The 18,972-nt window shown below is 39.4% G+C and overlaps 1 protein-coding gene across 1 annotated transcript; it reads right to left on the bottom strand.

The window, feature by feature from the left end:
* Window positions 1-3,136: 3,136 nt before the first annotated feature.
* On the bottom strand, window positions 3,137-5,524 carry LOC147448782 (uncharacterized). The gene has a single exon (XM_086522451.1). It carries the CDS (start codon window positions 4,551-4,553, stop codon window positions 3,471-3,473), a length of 1,083 nt encoding a protein of 360 aa, XP_086378577.1. The 5' UTR covers window positions 4,554-5,524; the 3' UTR covers window positions 3,137-3,470.
* Between the last annotated feature and the right edge of the window lie 13,448 nt (window positions 5,525-18,972).

Here is an 18,972-nt window from a genome sequence, read left to right as displayed (position 1 = left end):
CACAAACACATGAAGAGACATAAACCATGTACCATTTCTTTGTGGGAACTATATGTGCACTTCACTGCTTCATGCACATCTGCCTCGACTCTCCTTTTGGTTGTTGCTATCAAGGCACTGTCTGTCTTAGGCCATTTCACAACCTGCCAGCATGGATGGCCTCAAAGGTTCATGTGAAGGACTCTATTGGCTTCCACTCTACAAAATCGGAAGGGAGAACATCTGGAAACATGAACAAGGAATGGAAACCTTAGAGTCATCAAAAGAAACATATATGGAAAAAATGCAAAATAGACAATCTAGAAACTTGATAGAGGAGTGAAATTACAGTTTGAAGGAAATCTTGATGGAGCCAATGCTGTCTCGAGCTTTAGTTGTGTGAAGCAACATACAAGTTTTTCCACCTTTGCAAGCCGCTTGCCATCTTGTGTTTGATTGAACACCATGACTATGCCCTTCTAGTGGTGTGCTTGAGAAGCCATGTGTCTCCTTGAGACCTTATGTGCACTTCTTGAACTGAGCTGCATTGTCATCCACATCAATCATTTGAACTCCATAGTCACCCAACGTCCAATGTTGTATTGTACATTGCTGCATGAAATGGATTCAATAACACTCCTAGGTCATTGAGTACCTGATGATGCCATGGGGGATAGTAGCACAAACTGCACACAAACACTTAATATTAATCTATGTACATCGGGTGCACATCCATATTCTCAATTGCCTAAAGAGCAATATTATTGATGGCACACAAAGACGGTTAATGCCACTTACTGCTTTGCTGTTCCACCTACAAGTTGGCTAAATGGGGAAGATAATGTAATGAAGGTGTAGAGAGATGTACATCCACTCTAGAAACCTTAATGGAGAAGGAGCTAGAAACCTGTTGAGGAAAGAAAAAGGGAAGATCTAGCAGAAGGATATGATGCAGATCTTCAACTTTAGGTAGAGGTGTGTAGTATGGTTTATGAAGCAATGGAGAACTTCAGCTTGAGGAGAATACATCAAGCTTGAGGAGGGAAAGCAGGTTCAAACTTCTGCTCCAGAGATTTTTGGGAGGGAAAAGTGACATTGAGGAGAGAGATGCGAGATAGCCTTTTTGGCAACACCTACACGCTCATACGCACGGCATGAGGCTTTTTACTTGGTTCAAACATGAGGGGTAAGTTCCTAACCTTAAGAAGAAGTGTTTTAAAGTTGGGTATGGGTAGAAGAATAGTGGGATGGCTCCATGCAACACAATGAAAAATGCAAAAGTCTAGGTAGGACAACTCACACAGCTGCTAGACTACTTGACCAAATCACACCAAAATTAATTTGTAGCATACCCATATCGTATAGAACCCATGGCTAGGCGTAGAGTCCAAAGATATTTGAAGAAGTTGGGGTGAATTGCAATAACCAATAAGATCTAACCACTCTACTACTCTTAAACTATAAAGCATCATTTTGTGATAGCGAGCCAAAAATTCATTGTGTATGACCACCAAAATCAATAGGGGGCTTGAGTACTACTTGATTAACATTTTCCTAGCCAACTCAATTGAACTGATGGTGGATATCAAAACAAGGATAGGCCAAGTTAGAGGCCTTGTGCCCAAAGGGACAAACTCTTACAACAGGGACCACTAAAATGCCATCAAAACACTTGAATACACCATTAGAGAACACGTGGGAAGCTAGGAAATAGAAAATGTTTATTTTTGTTGGATTTCAAAATAAGCGTACCTATTTTAAGTTGTCATTTTTTTCATTTTTTTCTCCAACATTTTTTCCTACATAATAAGCATGGATTATCTACCTAGTCAATTCTAAATGCCAACTTTAGGCTGAAAACCATGAAACACCTACAAGGTCCGTACCTGATAAACAATGACCCCAGGCATGCATTCAAATTAGCACCAATTTCCATGGGAATTCTACACACCCTACCACTTACACCTACCAATACTCGTTACACAAAAATTCCACAAATCTAGGTAGATAAAAAAATAAGCACATCTCTTTTGGAGACGATTATCTAGGTAAAATCACTACATGACCATCATATAAATCAAGCATAGAATCCCCAAACCAAGTTTCATCCAAAATGAACACGCCTATCACAAGTTATCATTAAGTCAGCCTGAGAGTAGAAAAGCAGATAGGATTATGAGCATAACTCTCACATATGAGCTCCAAACTGAACCAAACTTCATACACACTAATGCATCCAACCATAAAGAGTAACACAAATTTCAAGTACAAATTTCAAATTTCAAGAAGCCAGCTACCAAATATACATGCCAAACACATGCAATGGCATCAACATTTACTCAAGCTTATAAGAAAAAAAGGAGCTTTTCTATCAACCATGCACAATATGTGCAAATGGAACTTACAAGGCTGGAAAAAACCTCTACCACATATCTTGGAGCTCCCAAATTCATTACCAGATTGGCATATCATGCCGTACGTGAAATTGAACACTTTCCATCGCTCTTACTCATAAGGATTGGCTGATTAATGCAGTGGATATTGATAAGACACTACCACCACCAAGGGCAACAAGAACATTTATTGGCATAGGGAAAAGGCTAGTCCGAGTTAGAAAACTCTAAGAAGTGGCTGTCGTCACTGAACTAGCCACCCATCAAGGGGAAGGAGCAAATGAAGATTTAGAACAAGAAGAAACAATTGAAGACACATAGCCATCCTCAAATGACAAAGAAGCAACAAAGAGAAAAGCCAAGGGAAAGTAGAAGGTGAGTGAGAGAGTAGAAAAGGAGCCAAAACTCCACCACTTGTGCATGTGGAAGATCTTGCATAGAGAGCCACCCACTTAGAATAAAGTATAAAAGTAATTTTTTGTAACATTGACCTAAGTTTTTTTGGATAGTGAGCATACGACTACTGTTATTGTTGCGTTTACTTTTTTGCTTCACTCCACATCTCCCTCGTATGGTGTGACATTGCGATTCCAAGCATAGCTCTGTGTAATCTTGAGTACGATTATTCGAGTTCCGTTTTTGCTTGTATTGCATGATTCACACATCTAAATCAAGTTTTGAGCCTAGGAATAGATATAGCTTGCTTAAAGGATGCTACAGAGTGCTTTTGGTGCCCGAATCGAGCTACTAAAAATAGGTTGTATAAAATAGGCATGATGTTGCCAAAGTATCAAAATGAGAAATTATCAATATTATAGGGATATCTGTCATGGTATGGTCCATTCACGTAGTGAGTTTGGGTGCGTTTGGAGTGTTGTAGCTATCACAAATCATCACTTGAAGCTTACAAGAAAGTAAACTAGGTTTTGTTTGGTGTTTGGTGCTTTGTAGCTATCACAAAGCATCACTTGAAGCTTATAAGAAAGTAAACTAGATTTTGGTGTTTGATGCACACTTGTGAGATTAGCACCTTGGATTAGGAAGTTGGACTAGGTTAGGTAAGCTAACTTTTGTCACCTCCATGCGCAGTTGGCTTAGCTACATTCCATAGAGTGAAATCTTTAGTGTGTGTGGTTCTCGACCAGCTACCATAGATATGGTGAGGCTTGGTGTCCCACCCACAAGACCCATAGGATGTTGTAGGAATTTGAGTATGTACAATACAAGTGACAACAATAGGTCAAAAGTAGTGCTTTTAGGTGACTCCATCTTTGTGGTGATTGTGTGTGATTCGCAGTAGAAGCTGGAGATCAGAAATTGGTCTTCATAACGGCAGAATCCCCGAGCGTTCCTACACTTGGTACACCAGCTATCTGTCCAAGAAAGTTGAACTTTCCCTTTCTCCATAATTATATAACTCGATGGTGACACCGTACGACCAAATGTAAAATGGGAACACGCCAAGGTATCCATGTCATGATGCAGCCGGAGCTCCTTGCCTGGTGCAATCAGGCTAAGGCAAGAAGTCGTAGCAAGCTCATTTTGACATATAATTCTATGGCTCTTGCAGTACTCGCTTTCTTCCTCCCAATAGTACTGCGGCCAGTTGCTAGAGTTTACATACTGAGACACAGAAGCCACATCTGTGCAATTGAAGAATAGGTAAACATTTTGGACAGAAAACTGAAATGCATCGTACGCGAAGCCGGTAAGATTGACAGAGCCAGGGATGTTGAATTGAGAGAAACTCTGGGAGGTGAGGAGAGAGGCACAGAAATTCATGGTGAGCAGAGAGGCGTCCCACGAAAGACAGATGTCGCCGGTCCAGCGCCTCTGTGATGTATATGGGGACTCTCTACTGCAGTTTGTTATGATGGCAAGGGGAGGCGGATCACCAGGGTTGGCTGCTTCTAGGGTAGCAGATAAAGAATTCCAATGAGCACGCGTGGAGGAGGAGCTGCAATTGGAGAGAACAAAGTCGGGCGACGCAGCACAAGAGGCAGAGTCCCAAAAAGGGTACGAAATGTTGAGATCAGCACACGGCACATAAGGCCCACATGAGGTAGAATTCGCTGCACTCATGATCAGCTCACCATCGCCCATACATGTCCAGGTCGAAAGCAAGGACAGCAGTAGTAGTACCCAGCAGACATTCCAAACAACTTTGCAGCTGCGCCCCATCTTCTGCTCTACATAAATTATGTATTTTCTTTAATGGATGTGGAGAATAAATGTTACATTACAAACCTGCATGTAGAGCTTGCAGGTGATTCTTCAGCCATCAGCTGATCATGATGGCCTGGGTTGCAACTTTCAACGCAGTACCGAGAGATCGCCATTTTCCAGCGCCTTGTACGACGACGTCCGGACTGATCAATTAGCACAAACACTTTCAAGTAAAGAAGATGATGTTTGACGTCAAGCTCTCAGCTACTTGGGAAGTTGGGAGTTAGTGTCTCTCAGCTAGAGCTAGATGCCTGCCATGGCTATTAGTACTGAAAGCCTGATTGATTGATTAATGAGAAAGAAAAGAGAGGACGACGAAGAAGCCGATGGCCGTGCACTTTAATAATAGTGCTCGCACGCAAATTTTCAAAGTCGAAAATAGGTCTATAGTTGTTTTGTCTCTTTTTCTTCTAGCCTTTGATGGAGAAAATAAAAAATAAAAAACAGAAAAAATTGCCTTCGGAGTCCGCATTATTGCATTGCCAACAACGACATGGTCAGAAACAGCTAAACTTGGGCACTTTAATTTTGCACGCAAGCAACAATAGGACGAGTTTTGACCTTTGATCTCGTAGGTGAATCCGACCTTACCACTGAGCTTGCGCACACATTTTGTTATGTTTGGGAAACAATAGCTTACCGTGTGTTCACTTCCAATTTATGTCGCGTTCACTAGTTCACAACAAGTTCACGTTCTCCTGAGTTTACATTTAGTTTACATCAAGTTCACATTCTAGATTAAAGGTTGTGATGTTGGCCGACACATGACTTTGACTTCAATCGTAGATCCCCTCTAAAATGCGGGGGTAACAATGTGTTGCTATCAATGGTTTTAATTTGTAAGGCAGATGACTAAGATTAGGTGGTGATCATGTAAGGCATAGTTATCTTTTACTCTTAGAGATAACTATGCCTCTACTATGATCACACAAGGCAAAGCATAATGTATAGTGCTACTATACAAAAGCATTTCTAAATATGATGATTTTGGCATCACAACATAAAAATATCCATTAATGTTGGTAACGAGCTGATTTTCCCAATTCTTACAACCTTTGCTCTAAGGTCGTTGCGCAACGTTCCTCTTCCATTCTGTACGTTGTTGTGCAGCTACGCTTCCATGATGAGAAAAAGACCAAAGGATGCAAATGAAATCTATTTGAGGCCTATATGTTCATTGAGTAGTGATAAGGGCTTGGTAACAAGCAAGTTTAATGCTAAATGTATGTTAGATCCGGCTTTAAACGTCCAAAAGTTATCTTGTTGATACTAAAAGTGGAGATATCTGAAGTTATCAAAATTGGAAGTTTATTTACTATAATTATTGTACTCAAAGTGCTCTATAGGAATGTCTTTACGGCTTGTCAATTGTTGCTACGGTGAGGAAGTTATGACAGTTTGAAGGTGAGTGGATTGCAAATCCGAGCCATTTTGGTCGCCTCGGTCAGTGTGCCATCTCGGAGTTTTGGGGCCTTAACTAGGCTCTGGAGTATGGTGGGCTTAATAGATCAATAAATGCTCGAAGAGCATCTTGTCCGGAATGTCATCTCTTGCAGTGCACTGATAAGTGGGTATGCCGGTGGACTTGTGCTCGGCACTACCGTGGTCTAGATATATGCATAATGTAGTGATTTGGCAATGCCCGATATGGTTGTGGCAAAGAAGCACTGGATCTTTAACCAAATGCGAAGGGAAATGGCTTCCATGAAAGGCAATCACCTATACTTGCATCTTGAGGGCATGTGGCACTATCCAAGACATTGATATGGACAATGAAATTCACAATGGTATTGTGAGTCATGGGTTGCCGTAGTGAAAATGCACTGCAATGCCTTGGTTGATATATATTCCAAGTATGGTGGCAACCGATGGTTGTCCACTATGGCAACTGATGGCCATCCACTATCGAAAGCAAATGGTCGTCCATTGAGGAAAATAGGCAACAATGTGAAATAAGGGGGAAAAAAGGTGGGAAAGATCATGGAAAGCAACGAGCAGAGGGCGCAATGGAGAGAGAAGGAGCTCACGACAGTCAGCTTGTACATCGGATGAGGATTTCACTGAAGTGAGAAATGACGAGCATAGCCTCACGTAGCATTTTGGGCCTACTCCTACGGAATTTGGTGCAACTCCAACCCGACATGCCACATCAACAACACGCGTTCACATATAGTGACCACCGCATCACTGTTAAAAATAAGAGGGGGTGCTATAAATAAGAAATGAGGTATTTTTAAGCAGGAGAAAAAAAAAACACGAAGGAGAAGAGATATAGTGTGGCTCACCTCTCGAACACATATCCCTTGTCATTCTTGGTGAACCCGATGTGAAACAAGCCAAGGTGGGAGGCGAAGATGGAGAATTTAGAGTAGTTGATGAAGCTTATGGAAACATTAACTTCCAAAGGATTTGATAAAAATCTGGTAGTTCCAGATGTTTTGAAGATGAAAAAGAAAATTGAGGATGGAGTTTTTCAAGGGCACGCTATAAAGCAGAGATGAAGAGCCAGGGAGTTCCATAAGATCAGATCATTACAACTTTTGAAGAAGTTGTAACCTCCGAGTTTAAAGATAAGGTTTGAGAGATGGCTCAAGGATTATCGAATTGAAAATGAAGGAGATTATGTATACTAAACGAAGCCATATTATCTTTTAAAAAGGTGAAGGGGATTAGAGGGAATTCCTTAACTATGATGAACTTTGGGAACACATTTCTGCAAGAAGCAAAGCCAAAGTAAATACACCTCTAGAAGTAGCAGATTCAGTCTCAAAGGACCATATTTGGAGCAACCTAACAGAGGTAAACAATGAATTTTAATTTGAAACAAAAATTGATGAAATTCTTTCAAAGACTTATAATCGCATGGATGTTACCCCCATTAGTGATTCCATTGAGGATATAGACTATACAACAAGTGTTTCCCTGGATACTGACATTGGCATGGGTTATTCTCAAGAAGTTCTTGAAGAAGATGAGCCTTTACATGATTTTAATGGAATATTCAGCATCATGGAAGCATGTGAAATCGAGCAGGACAACAAGATTACTAAACATGATTGCATAGATAAAGTTATTATATACACAACAACGGCTTATGAATTGCTGGAGATTGTGGAGCCAACACAAGATGTGCGTGAGAATGCCAATGAGTCTATCACTACAAGAGGTTATGTGCACTTGTGATGCTTTTAGCGACGAAAATACATTCGGTTTTTATACTCCCCGGCGTCGCTAAGACTGTCGCTACAGGAACGTCGTTATAGCCATCGTTATAAACATCGCTATACGGGTTGTTATATAGCGACGCATATAGCAATGATTATAGCGACGATTGCAATCCTTCTGTAGCGACGCATATAGCAACATTGTAGAACCTTATATAGAGACGTCTGAAGGTAAAATTTTTTGGGTGGCAGGAAATTCATTGAATGCCCTGCCACCCATCAACCATATTGAATGTTTCCAGAATAAAGTATACATAAATGAATCCAAGATAAGTACAGATTCACCTTTGAAAGAAAGTGCAAGGTTTAGACCAAAAGTTGTCACCCACAAGACAATATAACCATTAACTCCATCATGCATAGTATTGTTTGCAGAATAAAGATACAAAACTGACAAAAGTAATTGGACAAAAGTAAATTGACGAAATTAAATCAATGACAATTATACACATCATAGGCAAAATCACTTGATTGTCAAGGTTTGCAAATGTAATAGTTACAACACAATTGTCATTTTTGAGAAAATACATTGTTTTTCAATAGTTATAAAAAGACGTATACACGTCATCTCATTATACATGGTATGACAAAAGAAAACTAATGCTATTGGGGTACGGCTAGACTGACATCATCTAATCAGACGTTTCATCACGTCCAAGCGGCGTATCTGTCGGATTCTGCAAAAAGAAACTTAAGACTTTCTGTAAGTTTAAACATATAATTACAAAACAATCTATAATTACAAAACAATCTATTTTCTTAGCTTATGATTAAAATACAACAAATGTAAAAGAGTAAAGTGAAATACTAACCATGCCGCCGCGAGAACTAAGAATGTCCATCAAGGCGTTTAAGCCCTTTCTGCCTATGTACTCACGCTCGTACGGTGTGGGGTCACATCCTATCATCGACCACTGTTTAAAACATACAAAGAATCCATTATGTTAGAATTTAAAAGTACAAATAGACGTAACTACCAAACCTAAAGAGCAATGCAAAAACACTTACAAAATTGGCTTCAAATGATGCCCACCCACCACTCCCCAGGTGGTGCGAGCTCCATGCCTCTACTCGCGCTTTGGTTGCCTCCTTTTCTCGCTTCCACTTGTCAGGATTCTCGCGCGCTGCTCGCTTCGTATCCTTCTAATCTTCTTTGGCTAGCCAATCTGGTCTGTTCCACCGATTCTTTATTTCTTTTTGTACTTCAGAGCACTTGTGCTTGCAGTATTCGTACATTCAAACCTTCATCAAGTCTTCATTGAAGCGCTCATCCCGACTCATTAGAAGAAACTTGGACTCAATTTTGGGCCCTGTAAGAAATGCCAACTCAGCATAGAGAGAGGTAATTACGAAAAATGCAAAGGTTTTTTTTGAAAATATATTTCTCATAGTACATACATAAAAGCTTGCTCAATCACTTAAATGCATGCTCGTACAAAATGCTTTTCGAGAGCCCAACTTAAGTGTACACAAAAATCCATGTCTGTGAATCTTAATGAGTGATGTGATGTGCGATAAGAGAAAACACATAAGAGTTGTTTTCAAAATACAAAAATAATACCACGGATGCATCCGGAACGTCCAAAAACCTTAGGATAGCTCTTTAAAATGCTGAAATCTGACGTCTCTAGCTCAAGATATAGCATTTTTAAGAAAAGTGGTTGCTGGTCCTTAAAAATGCTATATCTTGAGCTAGAGACGTTAGATTTCAGCATTTTAAAGAGCTATCCAGCATTTTAAAGAGCTATCCTAAGGTTTTTGGACAATCCGGATGCATCCATGGGCTTAAAAAATGCTATATCTTAATCCTAGGGCCTCATGAGGTTAGAACCAAGAGAATAGAGGTCCTAGAGACCCCTCAAGGGCCTCTATTTGCTTGGTTCTGATTCCTTCATAGTCTTAAATAGTACCTATCAATCACTATCAAGTACGATCTGTTCGAATTTAAATTGCGAGTACTTCATAAAAGGTGATTGATACTTGTACGAGATGCACAAGTACAAGTACTTCACTTTCTAGGATAAGAAGAGCGGGTCAGAAAAAGGTGTTCGACGCTTGTGCGAGATGTCATTATCAAGCGCCTTACTTTTCTGATGATAGTGACAATTTCACCAAAATTGTTTTCATGGACATTTTCAAAATGAGAAAAAAGGTTTTTTCAACGTAACATTAGCCTTCTTCCTATTGGCTAAGGAGCATTCCCTCACTAGAGCTAAAAGGCCAAAAAATGAGTCTATTTCTTTCCTAATGTGACATGGGAAACTCGTCATGCAGCATGCTGATAACTCTATCTGTTTATTCATTTGACACTTCACTCCAAGCATTTAGTATGTAGTGTCGAAACACCTGAGAGCAAAGACTTCGCATGTTTGAGATCACCTTCTTGCCTTCGTCATTCAAGATGATTCCGTCGCTGATGTCGATCGAGTATGGCAAGCCCTCTCACCTGTGACGCGTGAACCTGGGTATCTTCCTAGAGGTCTCTAGTGGTGTCTCGATGGGGGTACAGATGTCAGGTGTCTCCATTGGAGTCTGGGCCCCGAAGCGAGGAGTGTCGACTGGAGTGACTCCCGGAGGAGTAGCTAGTTGTGTGGAGCCAGGAACGGCCGATAGCCGCGCAAAACCCGACGTAGATGGCGATGCAGTGGATGCTGTGGGGGCGGGCAAAGAAGGGGAAGGTAAGGAGCCTCGTCAAATACAAGGCGGTGTGGAGGCATCAGGGTGGCATCCCCATAGCAACCGCCGCAACCACCACTAGAGCATTGGTGCCTAGACGAGTGTGAATATCGTCTCCTTGACACCAAAAGCTTCGGAGCGCGTTGAATGCCCTGAAACAGAGGGAGACGCTGAAGGAGTGGAATGACGTGATGGTGCTCTAGAGCGATGACGCTCCTCGTACCACATTTCTTCCTTGTATGCCTTCTCAAGAGTTGCAAGATGGAGCAAGTTCTAGCTCTTTGATGGATGATGAAGATTGTCAAGGCTTTACTAGTTCAGCGGAGGGTGCTATAGATGAAAATTTATAGGTTGGAGCCATTTCTCATAATCAAGCCAGAATCCCAAGTAAAAAAGCCTCTTATGCTATAGGTAGATGTTGTTCTAAGGATCTTCGTGATGGCTATGAAGCTAGAGGGGTTGATGATGCTAATTCATCACTGGTAATGCAAAAAGTGCACAATTTTCTCCACTCTTTGGAGAATACACTAGCTATGGTTGGATTTGGATGCTATTTGTAATGATGCTTATGTTAGTGATGTTCTAGATGTCGGTAAAAGGAGTAAGTTCTCTTTAATGCTTGTTGGTCACGAGCTACAGCTACCAAATGGATATTGGGGGCTACTAAGTGCAGTTTGTGGATTCAAAGGATATCGTTTATTTCTTGTAGCAGGTTGCTTTGCACTAGATTTGGTTTTTGGATTTATGCTAAGTGAAAAGAAATTTTTGGTTTTGTGATCAATAAGCTTACATAAATGGCTAGCTTCCATTTGACTTCTTTGGACAATTGATGAAGTATCTTCACATCTTTTGGGTTGGTTCTCTTGTCAGAACTTGAAGTGAAGGACTTGACGGCCATTCCGTGTGCAGAAAAACTAAGGCATACTTGAGCTTGACAAAGTTTTCTAAATCAAGCTTGATGGTCATAACGTGTGCACAATTAACTGGAGAATACTTGTGTTTGGAGGAGTATTCTCATTGAGTAGTGATAAGGGCTTGGTAACAAGAAAGATTAATGCTAAATGTATGTAAGTTGCGGCTTTAAAGGGCAAAAAATTGTTTTGTTGATACTAAAAGTGGAGATATTTGAAGTTATCAAAACTTGAACTTTATGGACTAGAAGTGTAGTACTAAGTTCTCTACAGGTCTGTACACCTTTAGCGCTTTTCAATTGGAGCTATCTTGGTGTTAAGTGGATTGCAGGCCCGTACCACTTTGGTCGCTTTGGTCAGTGTGCCATATGGGAGTTTTGGGGCTTCAACTAGGCTTTGGAGTATGGTCCACTTAATAGATTAATAAGTGCTCGAAGAGTATCTTGTTAGGAATGTCATCTCTTGCAGTGCATTGATAAGTGGATATGTGGGTGGACTTGTGCTCAACACTATTGTGGTTGAGATACATGCGTAGCATAGTGACTTGGAAATTCCTGATATGGTTGTGGCAAAGAAGGTCTGGATCTTTTAACTGGATGCAAAGGGAAAGGGCTTCCACAAAATGAAATCACCTATACTTGCATCTTGAGGGCATGTGGCACTATCCAAGACATTAATATGGGCAATGAAATTAACGATGGTATTGTGAGTCATGGGTTGCTGAAAATGCAAGCCAATGGCTTGCTCGACATATATGCCAAGTATGGTGGCAACCGATGAGTGCCATTATACTATGGAAAACAATGGCCACCCACTATGGCAAGCAATGGCCATCCATTGAGGAAAATAGGCAATAATGTGAAAGAGGGGAAGACCATGGCTAGTAGCAAGTAGAGGGCGCAAGAGAGAGAGAAAGAGCTCATGACGATCAGCTCGTGCGTCGGATGAGGATCTCGCTGAATCGAGAAATGACGAGCACAGCCTCTCGTAGCATTTTAGACATACTCTTGGGAATTTGGTGCAAGTCCAACCCAACATGCCACATCAGGAGTACTCGTTCACATACATTGCCCATGGCATCGTTGTCAAAATTAAGTGGGGGTGCTATAAATAAGAAAGGAGATTTTTTTAAGCAGGAGAAAAAAAAAAGGTGAAGGAGAAGAGATATAGCATGGTTTGGAGGTCATGAACGAGAGGAGGGGTTCCACGAATCAAGCAAGAAGAGCAAGGGAAGGAGATTTGTAGAGCTCATGAGGGCAATTGAAGCAAGAAAAATGACACGGAGAGAAGATTCATCATCATCATCAATTTAAGTTTTATTTATCATGATTGATAAATCATGGAGCCGTTAACGACCCACTTAATCTTGTAAAGGTAGTATAAACTCCTAGTTTTCAGTTAATCCAAGTGAGAACATCGTTAACAACCCACCTTGGTTATTGATTAAGTTGTACTCAAAGCTTTACTTAACTTGTTGATGATTACGGTGATTGCCGGAGCTGTTTATGTCTACTGTTCTCTCTCCCTCACATCTCTCATAGCCAAAGGCCCCGCGCCTTCCCAGCCAAACTTTCGAACACATATCCCCTGACAAAGTAGCAACAATGATCGCATATTAAGATCATAGATTAGTATTCTTAATTAGGTGAAGCATATTTCTCAATAAAGGATAACTATGCTCGTGTGACCATGCTCTTCAACGGCCCCAAATACAACATGGTTCTAGAAAATGTCCTCATAGAGTTCTCTAGCTCATGTTTTTCTAAAAGCAGAATTAGGTCCCTACAATCATGTTGTAGCCAATGTCTACTCAATATTAATCACGATAAGGTTTTACAGCAGATACATAGGGCTTATTAGTTTCAACCCTTTTGACAACACCTATGTTGGATATAAACTTACTCAATCTCCAACTAGTTCAAAAAAGGCAGAGATCATAGATAAACTAGTTAAGGGTTCTAGACACGTCACATGGAGACCCCTTTGAGGACACACACACCAACAACACTTACAAGGATATGCGAAATCAGACTTGAGCTAAAGAGGGTCTATGACAAAAGCCATCGATACTCTAAGAATTTGACTCTATGCACTAGATTCCATACGATTACCCCTATTCTTCTTCAAAATGAAGAGGTAGAGACTACTTTCCAAGTCATTCGTCAAAATGAGTGTTTGATAAAAAAATACATTTATATATTTCTACAAATGGACAAAGACTTTGACCTAAAGAGCATAGCCAGCGAACGTCCCATAATGGTTTGATCTTCTTAATCTTCCATCCTTGGATTGAGGTAGTTGCGTATTTTAATTGGATTGCAAATCGGAAAGGCATCATGGAAAAAACCCACCAATGGATCAACCATAATAAAGCCAAACATGTTGAATCAATAGAGAGAAGTGGTCTTTCAAGGTCATAGTGAACTTATTGTTGTACTACATAAGGAGTCCTTAGTAAAATGTTGGATTTTTGGTGCAATTGTGGACCATTGGATAAAGCTTGTAGATTAATTCCACATAGCAAAAATCTTACTTTTTTAATATTTTTTAAAGATCTTTGTGAGAGTTGTTGACATTTTCGTACCTCTCTCTTTAAAGAGGGTCATTGAATATTGGTTTAGTCATTATTTTTTATGCTTTTGGAATATATTGTAATCTAAATAAGTCATTGTTACACGTTTTTCCAAAAAGTGTAATACTATATTGTGACAAAAAAGATTTTAAATGCTAGTGTCACTTTCTTATTTTCCCTCTCACAAAGAATCCTCTTATTATTAAATTTATCTCAGTAGCATTATGTAGGCCATAATGAACTTTCACCTTGTTGACATAGGAGCCTACCTTAAACATGTTTTAATGGCTTCAAGAAGGAACACATCAGAAAGGTGGCTTTAAGGAAAGAAGACAAAAGAATAATTTTTGGTGGGCAAGGAGCTCCGAGTAATAAATGTATCAAAGAAAGGAACTTGACTACTTCACTACAATTTAATTTTTTCTTGGTGTGTGTGTGTTGGGGGGGGGGGGGGGGGAGTGGAGCCCCAATTTTTTTAAAAATAAAACGTGTAACTTCAAAATAAGGGATTCTTTATTAGGCAAAAATTTGTAAGAATTAACAAAATTATATTTAGAGCACGAAACAATTATCAAAAGAATCATATAGCACGCGAGTTAAAAAAACTATACATGTTGTATTTACACTAGGGGTCTATTAAAAAAAGACCCACCCTCCTCTAATGTATACATAAAACTATACATTTTGGATTATTAATAATCCTCTCCGGTTAATTCATGTAATATGATACACATTTTGAATAGTGACAACCCTCAAATTTACAGAAGGGGTTTTTATATTGTATTTTGAAAAAAAAAATATTAAGAAAAAATAGGGTTGTTTTATTACCTCAGAGCATACTAGTATAGGGGTAGTTTTAATGCCCTTTGAATGTAGGTGATATAGATGCTTCCTATAAGTGATTACCCATTGTGTTGGGGGGGGGGGGGGGGGGGGCTACAAATCAAGGTAGACAATAGAACAAACAATGCTCCAACAAGAGCTAATAGATTGGTAGAGGTGTTCTTGATGATTCCTTTTATCCCATAAACAAAAATTCTCCTTAAGCAAATCCTTCAAATAAAAACAAGGTGAGGAGACACAAAGGCTTGCTAAGCTAAGGGGAGATGACGGAGAGTAAGTTTAAATGTGTGCCCATAATCACATGGATTTTTTGTTGTGTTTTAATATAAAATTGTATGATCTAGGAAAATTTACCAAAATACTCCTTTAATTTGTGAAAATTCTCAAAATACCCTTATCTCTATTTTGGTTGGATTGTTCAAGATTTTCTCATCTTTATTCTTTTTTGACAATTGAGATCCGTTTTTGAGTGCTTAGCATGTAATTTGTCACAAATTACCTTGCAAAAAAGGCAATTATGTCTAAAAATAATGTAGCAATTCATTTCCAAAGGCTACATAACCAGCTCAAATTGTAGTTTTAGCATCTTGTATGACAGACAACCAGTCTTCTTATGAAGAGCTACAAAAGAAATTATTCATAGAGAAATTTATTCTCATAACTAGGGGTATTTTGGGAATTTCAAAAAATGTGAGCATTTTGGGAGTTTTTGACAAAATACTTGGGGTATTTTGGGAATTTTTTAAATTTGAGGGATATTTTGGAAATTTCCACAAATTAGAGGGGTATTTTGGCGATTCTTCTATGATCTATTGCACATATATAATCACAAATAGTTTATATATTACAAAAAGATCCACTTAATTAATGTGAAAGGTGCACATTCCATGTCAATATTTTGAAATAAAATAAAATGAGAAAGACGTAAAATAAAAACAGTAAAATGGCTGGTATCGCATCTTCATCAAAGATTATGCTGCAATTGTTGCCCCTTTGACAAATCTTTTAAAGAAGGGAACAACGATTCAATGGAATGTTGAACACCATGAGAGTTTTGAAACTCTAAAACGGCAGGTAACTCATCTCCATGCTTAAAGTTACCTGACTTCTCAAAGCCTTTTTGAAGTAGTTAAAGATGCCAGTGGTATAGCAATCGGTGGAGTGCTTACGCAAGAAGGGAGACCCTTTGCTTTTACCTCTCGAAATCACAAGATTCATGAGCGGAATTATCCAGCTCATGATCTTGAACTATTAGTAGTCATTCATGCCTTAAAGCTATGGAGGCATTATCTATTGGGCTAGAGATTTACTTTAGTGTGACTGATCACAAAAGCTTGAAGTGTATTTTTACTCAACATGCGACAACAACGGTGGGTTGAATTACTTCAAGAGTTTCACTTTGAAACTAGCTATCTATAGACCATGCAAGGAGAATTTAGTAGAGGATGTCTTGAGCCGTAAAGCCTTTGTAAGATTAATCTCTATGCCTAGTCACCCAGTTTTGGTCAAGGTAAAGGAAGCTGCTCAAATGGACCCCATTATCAGAAGCAACTTGCTATCATGAAGGATAAGACACCTTAGAATGAATCCTCATTACAACACTATGATGTCAAAGATGGGTGCTCATATTACAGACATAGATTGTGTGTGCCGAAGAATGCAACCTTAAGAAAAACTATCCTTTATGAAGCTCATGATAGCCCAGCATTTGGACATCCCGGCAATGCCAAAACTCTCAATGCAAAAAGGAAGAGCTTCTATTGGCAAGGAAAGAAAGGAGATGTACTACGGCATGTTCGCTAATGCTTAATCTGCCAAAGAGTAAAAGTTGAAAGGATAAAACTCCCAAGGAATCTTCAACCTCTAGATATACCTCAAATGAAGTGGGAGTGTATCAGTACGGACTTTGTATCCGGTTTACCCAAAGTTCAGGGAGGATATGACTCTGTAATGGTAGTTGTGGATATGTTGACTAAAGTTTCCCACATCATCCTAGTAAAGACTACCTATACTGCCTTAGATGTAGCCAGACTCTTTGTCAAGGAGATTTTGCGACTTCATGGACTTTCGAAATGGATAGTAAGCGACTAAGATACTAATTTCACTTCCAACTTTTGGACTTCACTGTTTACATCCATTGGTACCTAGTTGGATTTTAGTACAGCATATCATCCTCAGACTGATAGTCAAACCGAACGTGTGAATCAAGCACTGAAGACATCCTAAGAGCATATTGCGAAAGAGAACCTAACAAGTGGATCCAATACTTGCCCCTAGTGGAATTTGCATATAATGCATCCCACCATCAAAGTATTGGAATGACACCTTTCTGCGCACTTTATGGTCAGGATTGTTCATCACCTTTAAATTTCTCAGATCCAATTATAAGAGTCGAAGATTCCAAGAAAATGCTAGAATATATGGAGGCCCAGACTAAGACAATACGTAAAGACATTCAAGCTATTAAGGATCGAAAAAAGAAGTATGGAGACCAAAGCAAATCAGAAAGGACCTTCAAACCTAGAGATCAAGTTTTCTTGAGAGTAAAGCCAAAGAAAAGTAATCTATCTTTGGGCAAGTATAAGAAGCTTAGCTACAGATATTGTGGACCCTATCTAATAGAAAATAACATAGGAAGTCAATCCTACAGACTCAATCTACCCTCTCATTTCAAGGTTCATATTGTATTCCATGTTAGCAAATTGAAGAAATACATCCCCAGCAGAGATCACGTTCTTGATGATGAAAAAATTGTAATGCCACCCAAGGAATTATTGAGCTTCAACTGGATAGAATCTTAGAATCTAGAGAAAGGAACCTTAGAAAAAGATCCCTGAGAGAGCATATGATCTAATGGGAAGGACTACCCTGAAGAAGATGCTACTTGGGAAGATGAAAGATCTCTTATGAAGGATTACCCTGATTTTCTCCCAAAATGAGGACATTATGATTTCTCAAGTTGGGGAGAATGTAATGTGCATGATCGCGGCAACAATTGTACCCATTGATAGATTGAAAACAATGCAGTTTTATTGAACTTAAAGTATCCATTTTCATGTATTTTTGGGTTCAACCATAGGCAATAGATGTGTGTGTCAATGTGTGTACATTGTAGTCTCAGAGATGAGTTTTTCAACGCACCTGACCACGTCCAAAATAGAGCCGGAATGTTCACTTTAGCTCATATTTAAGCTAGCAAATTTTTTTATTATGGTAAAATTGAAGGGTTAAAGGGATAGGCACTCACCTAACAAGTGTTGGGACATGTATAAAAGGCACCAATTAACTAAATTAGAATTTAGTTAACTAGGAGAGCCCCCTCCTCTTGTAGCCCTGCCTCCCACCACCTGGAGTTCACTCCACTCTGCATGGGAGCTTCCCTACCCTATATAAAGGCCCCTAGGCCCCTCACAAAGGACATTGTATGCTCAGAGAGCTCTTCAAAAGGAGCAGACTCTGCTCAAATTCACTCACGCATTTGTGCACACGCGCGCGCGCACACACACACACACACACACACACACACACACACACACACACACACACACACACACACACATACACACACTCGCACACACTCACTCATGGAGTTAGAAGAGGTTCACGCGAGGCTACGCGAGTCGTTGAAGTGACGAACTGCTATCGGCACCGTGAAACTTGAGAAGCGGGAGACCAAAGGTAGTAGAATGTTAAATTCAGCATCTACATATACTCTTGTATGCTTAGGAAAACACTCTCTCTCTTCAGAATCCGTAAATTTTCTCTCTAGAAATTCTTGTGTTCATTGATACTAGATAGCATGCAACTCTTGCATGTATGATTTTTGTGTGCATGAAGCCTTTAGGAATGACATGTGTCTCTCAATTTCATAGAAATCTCACATGCATGCTCATTACGCACCCATACCTACCTTATCTATGCATGCATGAGCAAGTATCATCAAAGAAATTACACATAATTATCCATAGGTCATTAGATTCAGTAAATTAGTGATAAGATACTATAAAATCATATAGTAATATAGAATTTACTAATTGAGAGTTAATTATTAATTAATTAACAGTTAAGTACATATCTGGTCTAAGTTTTTACATCACTAAATTTATAATTTTAAAAATTACTTCTAGCATAAGAAAAATGACTATGAT

The sequence above is a fragment of the Adiantum capillus-veneris genome, chromosome 10 (genome assembly GCF_014529385.1).
Source record: "Adiantum capillus-veneris isolate H3 chromosome 10, ASM1452938v2, whole genome shotgun sequence".
Classification (NCBI taxonomy): Eukaryota; Viridiplantae; Streptophyta; class Polypodiopsida; order Polypodiales; family Pteridaceae; genus Adiantum; species Adiantum capillus-veneris.
The sequence above is the reverse complement of the archived record's forward strand: the minus strand, read 5'-3'. Positions and strand labels throughout refer to the sequence as shown.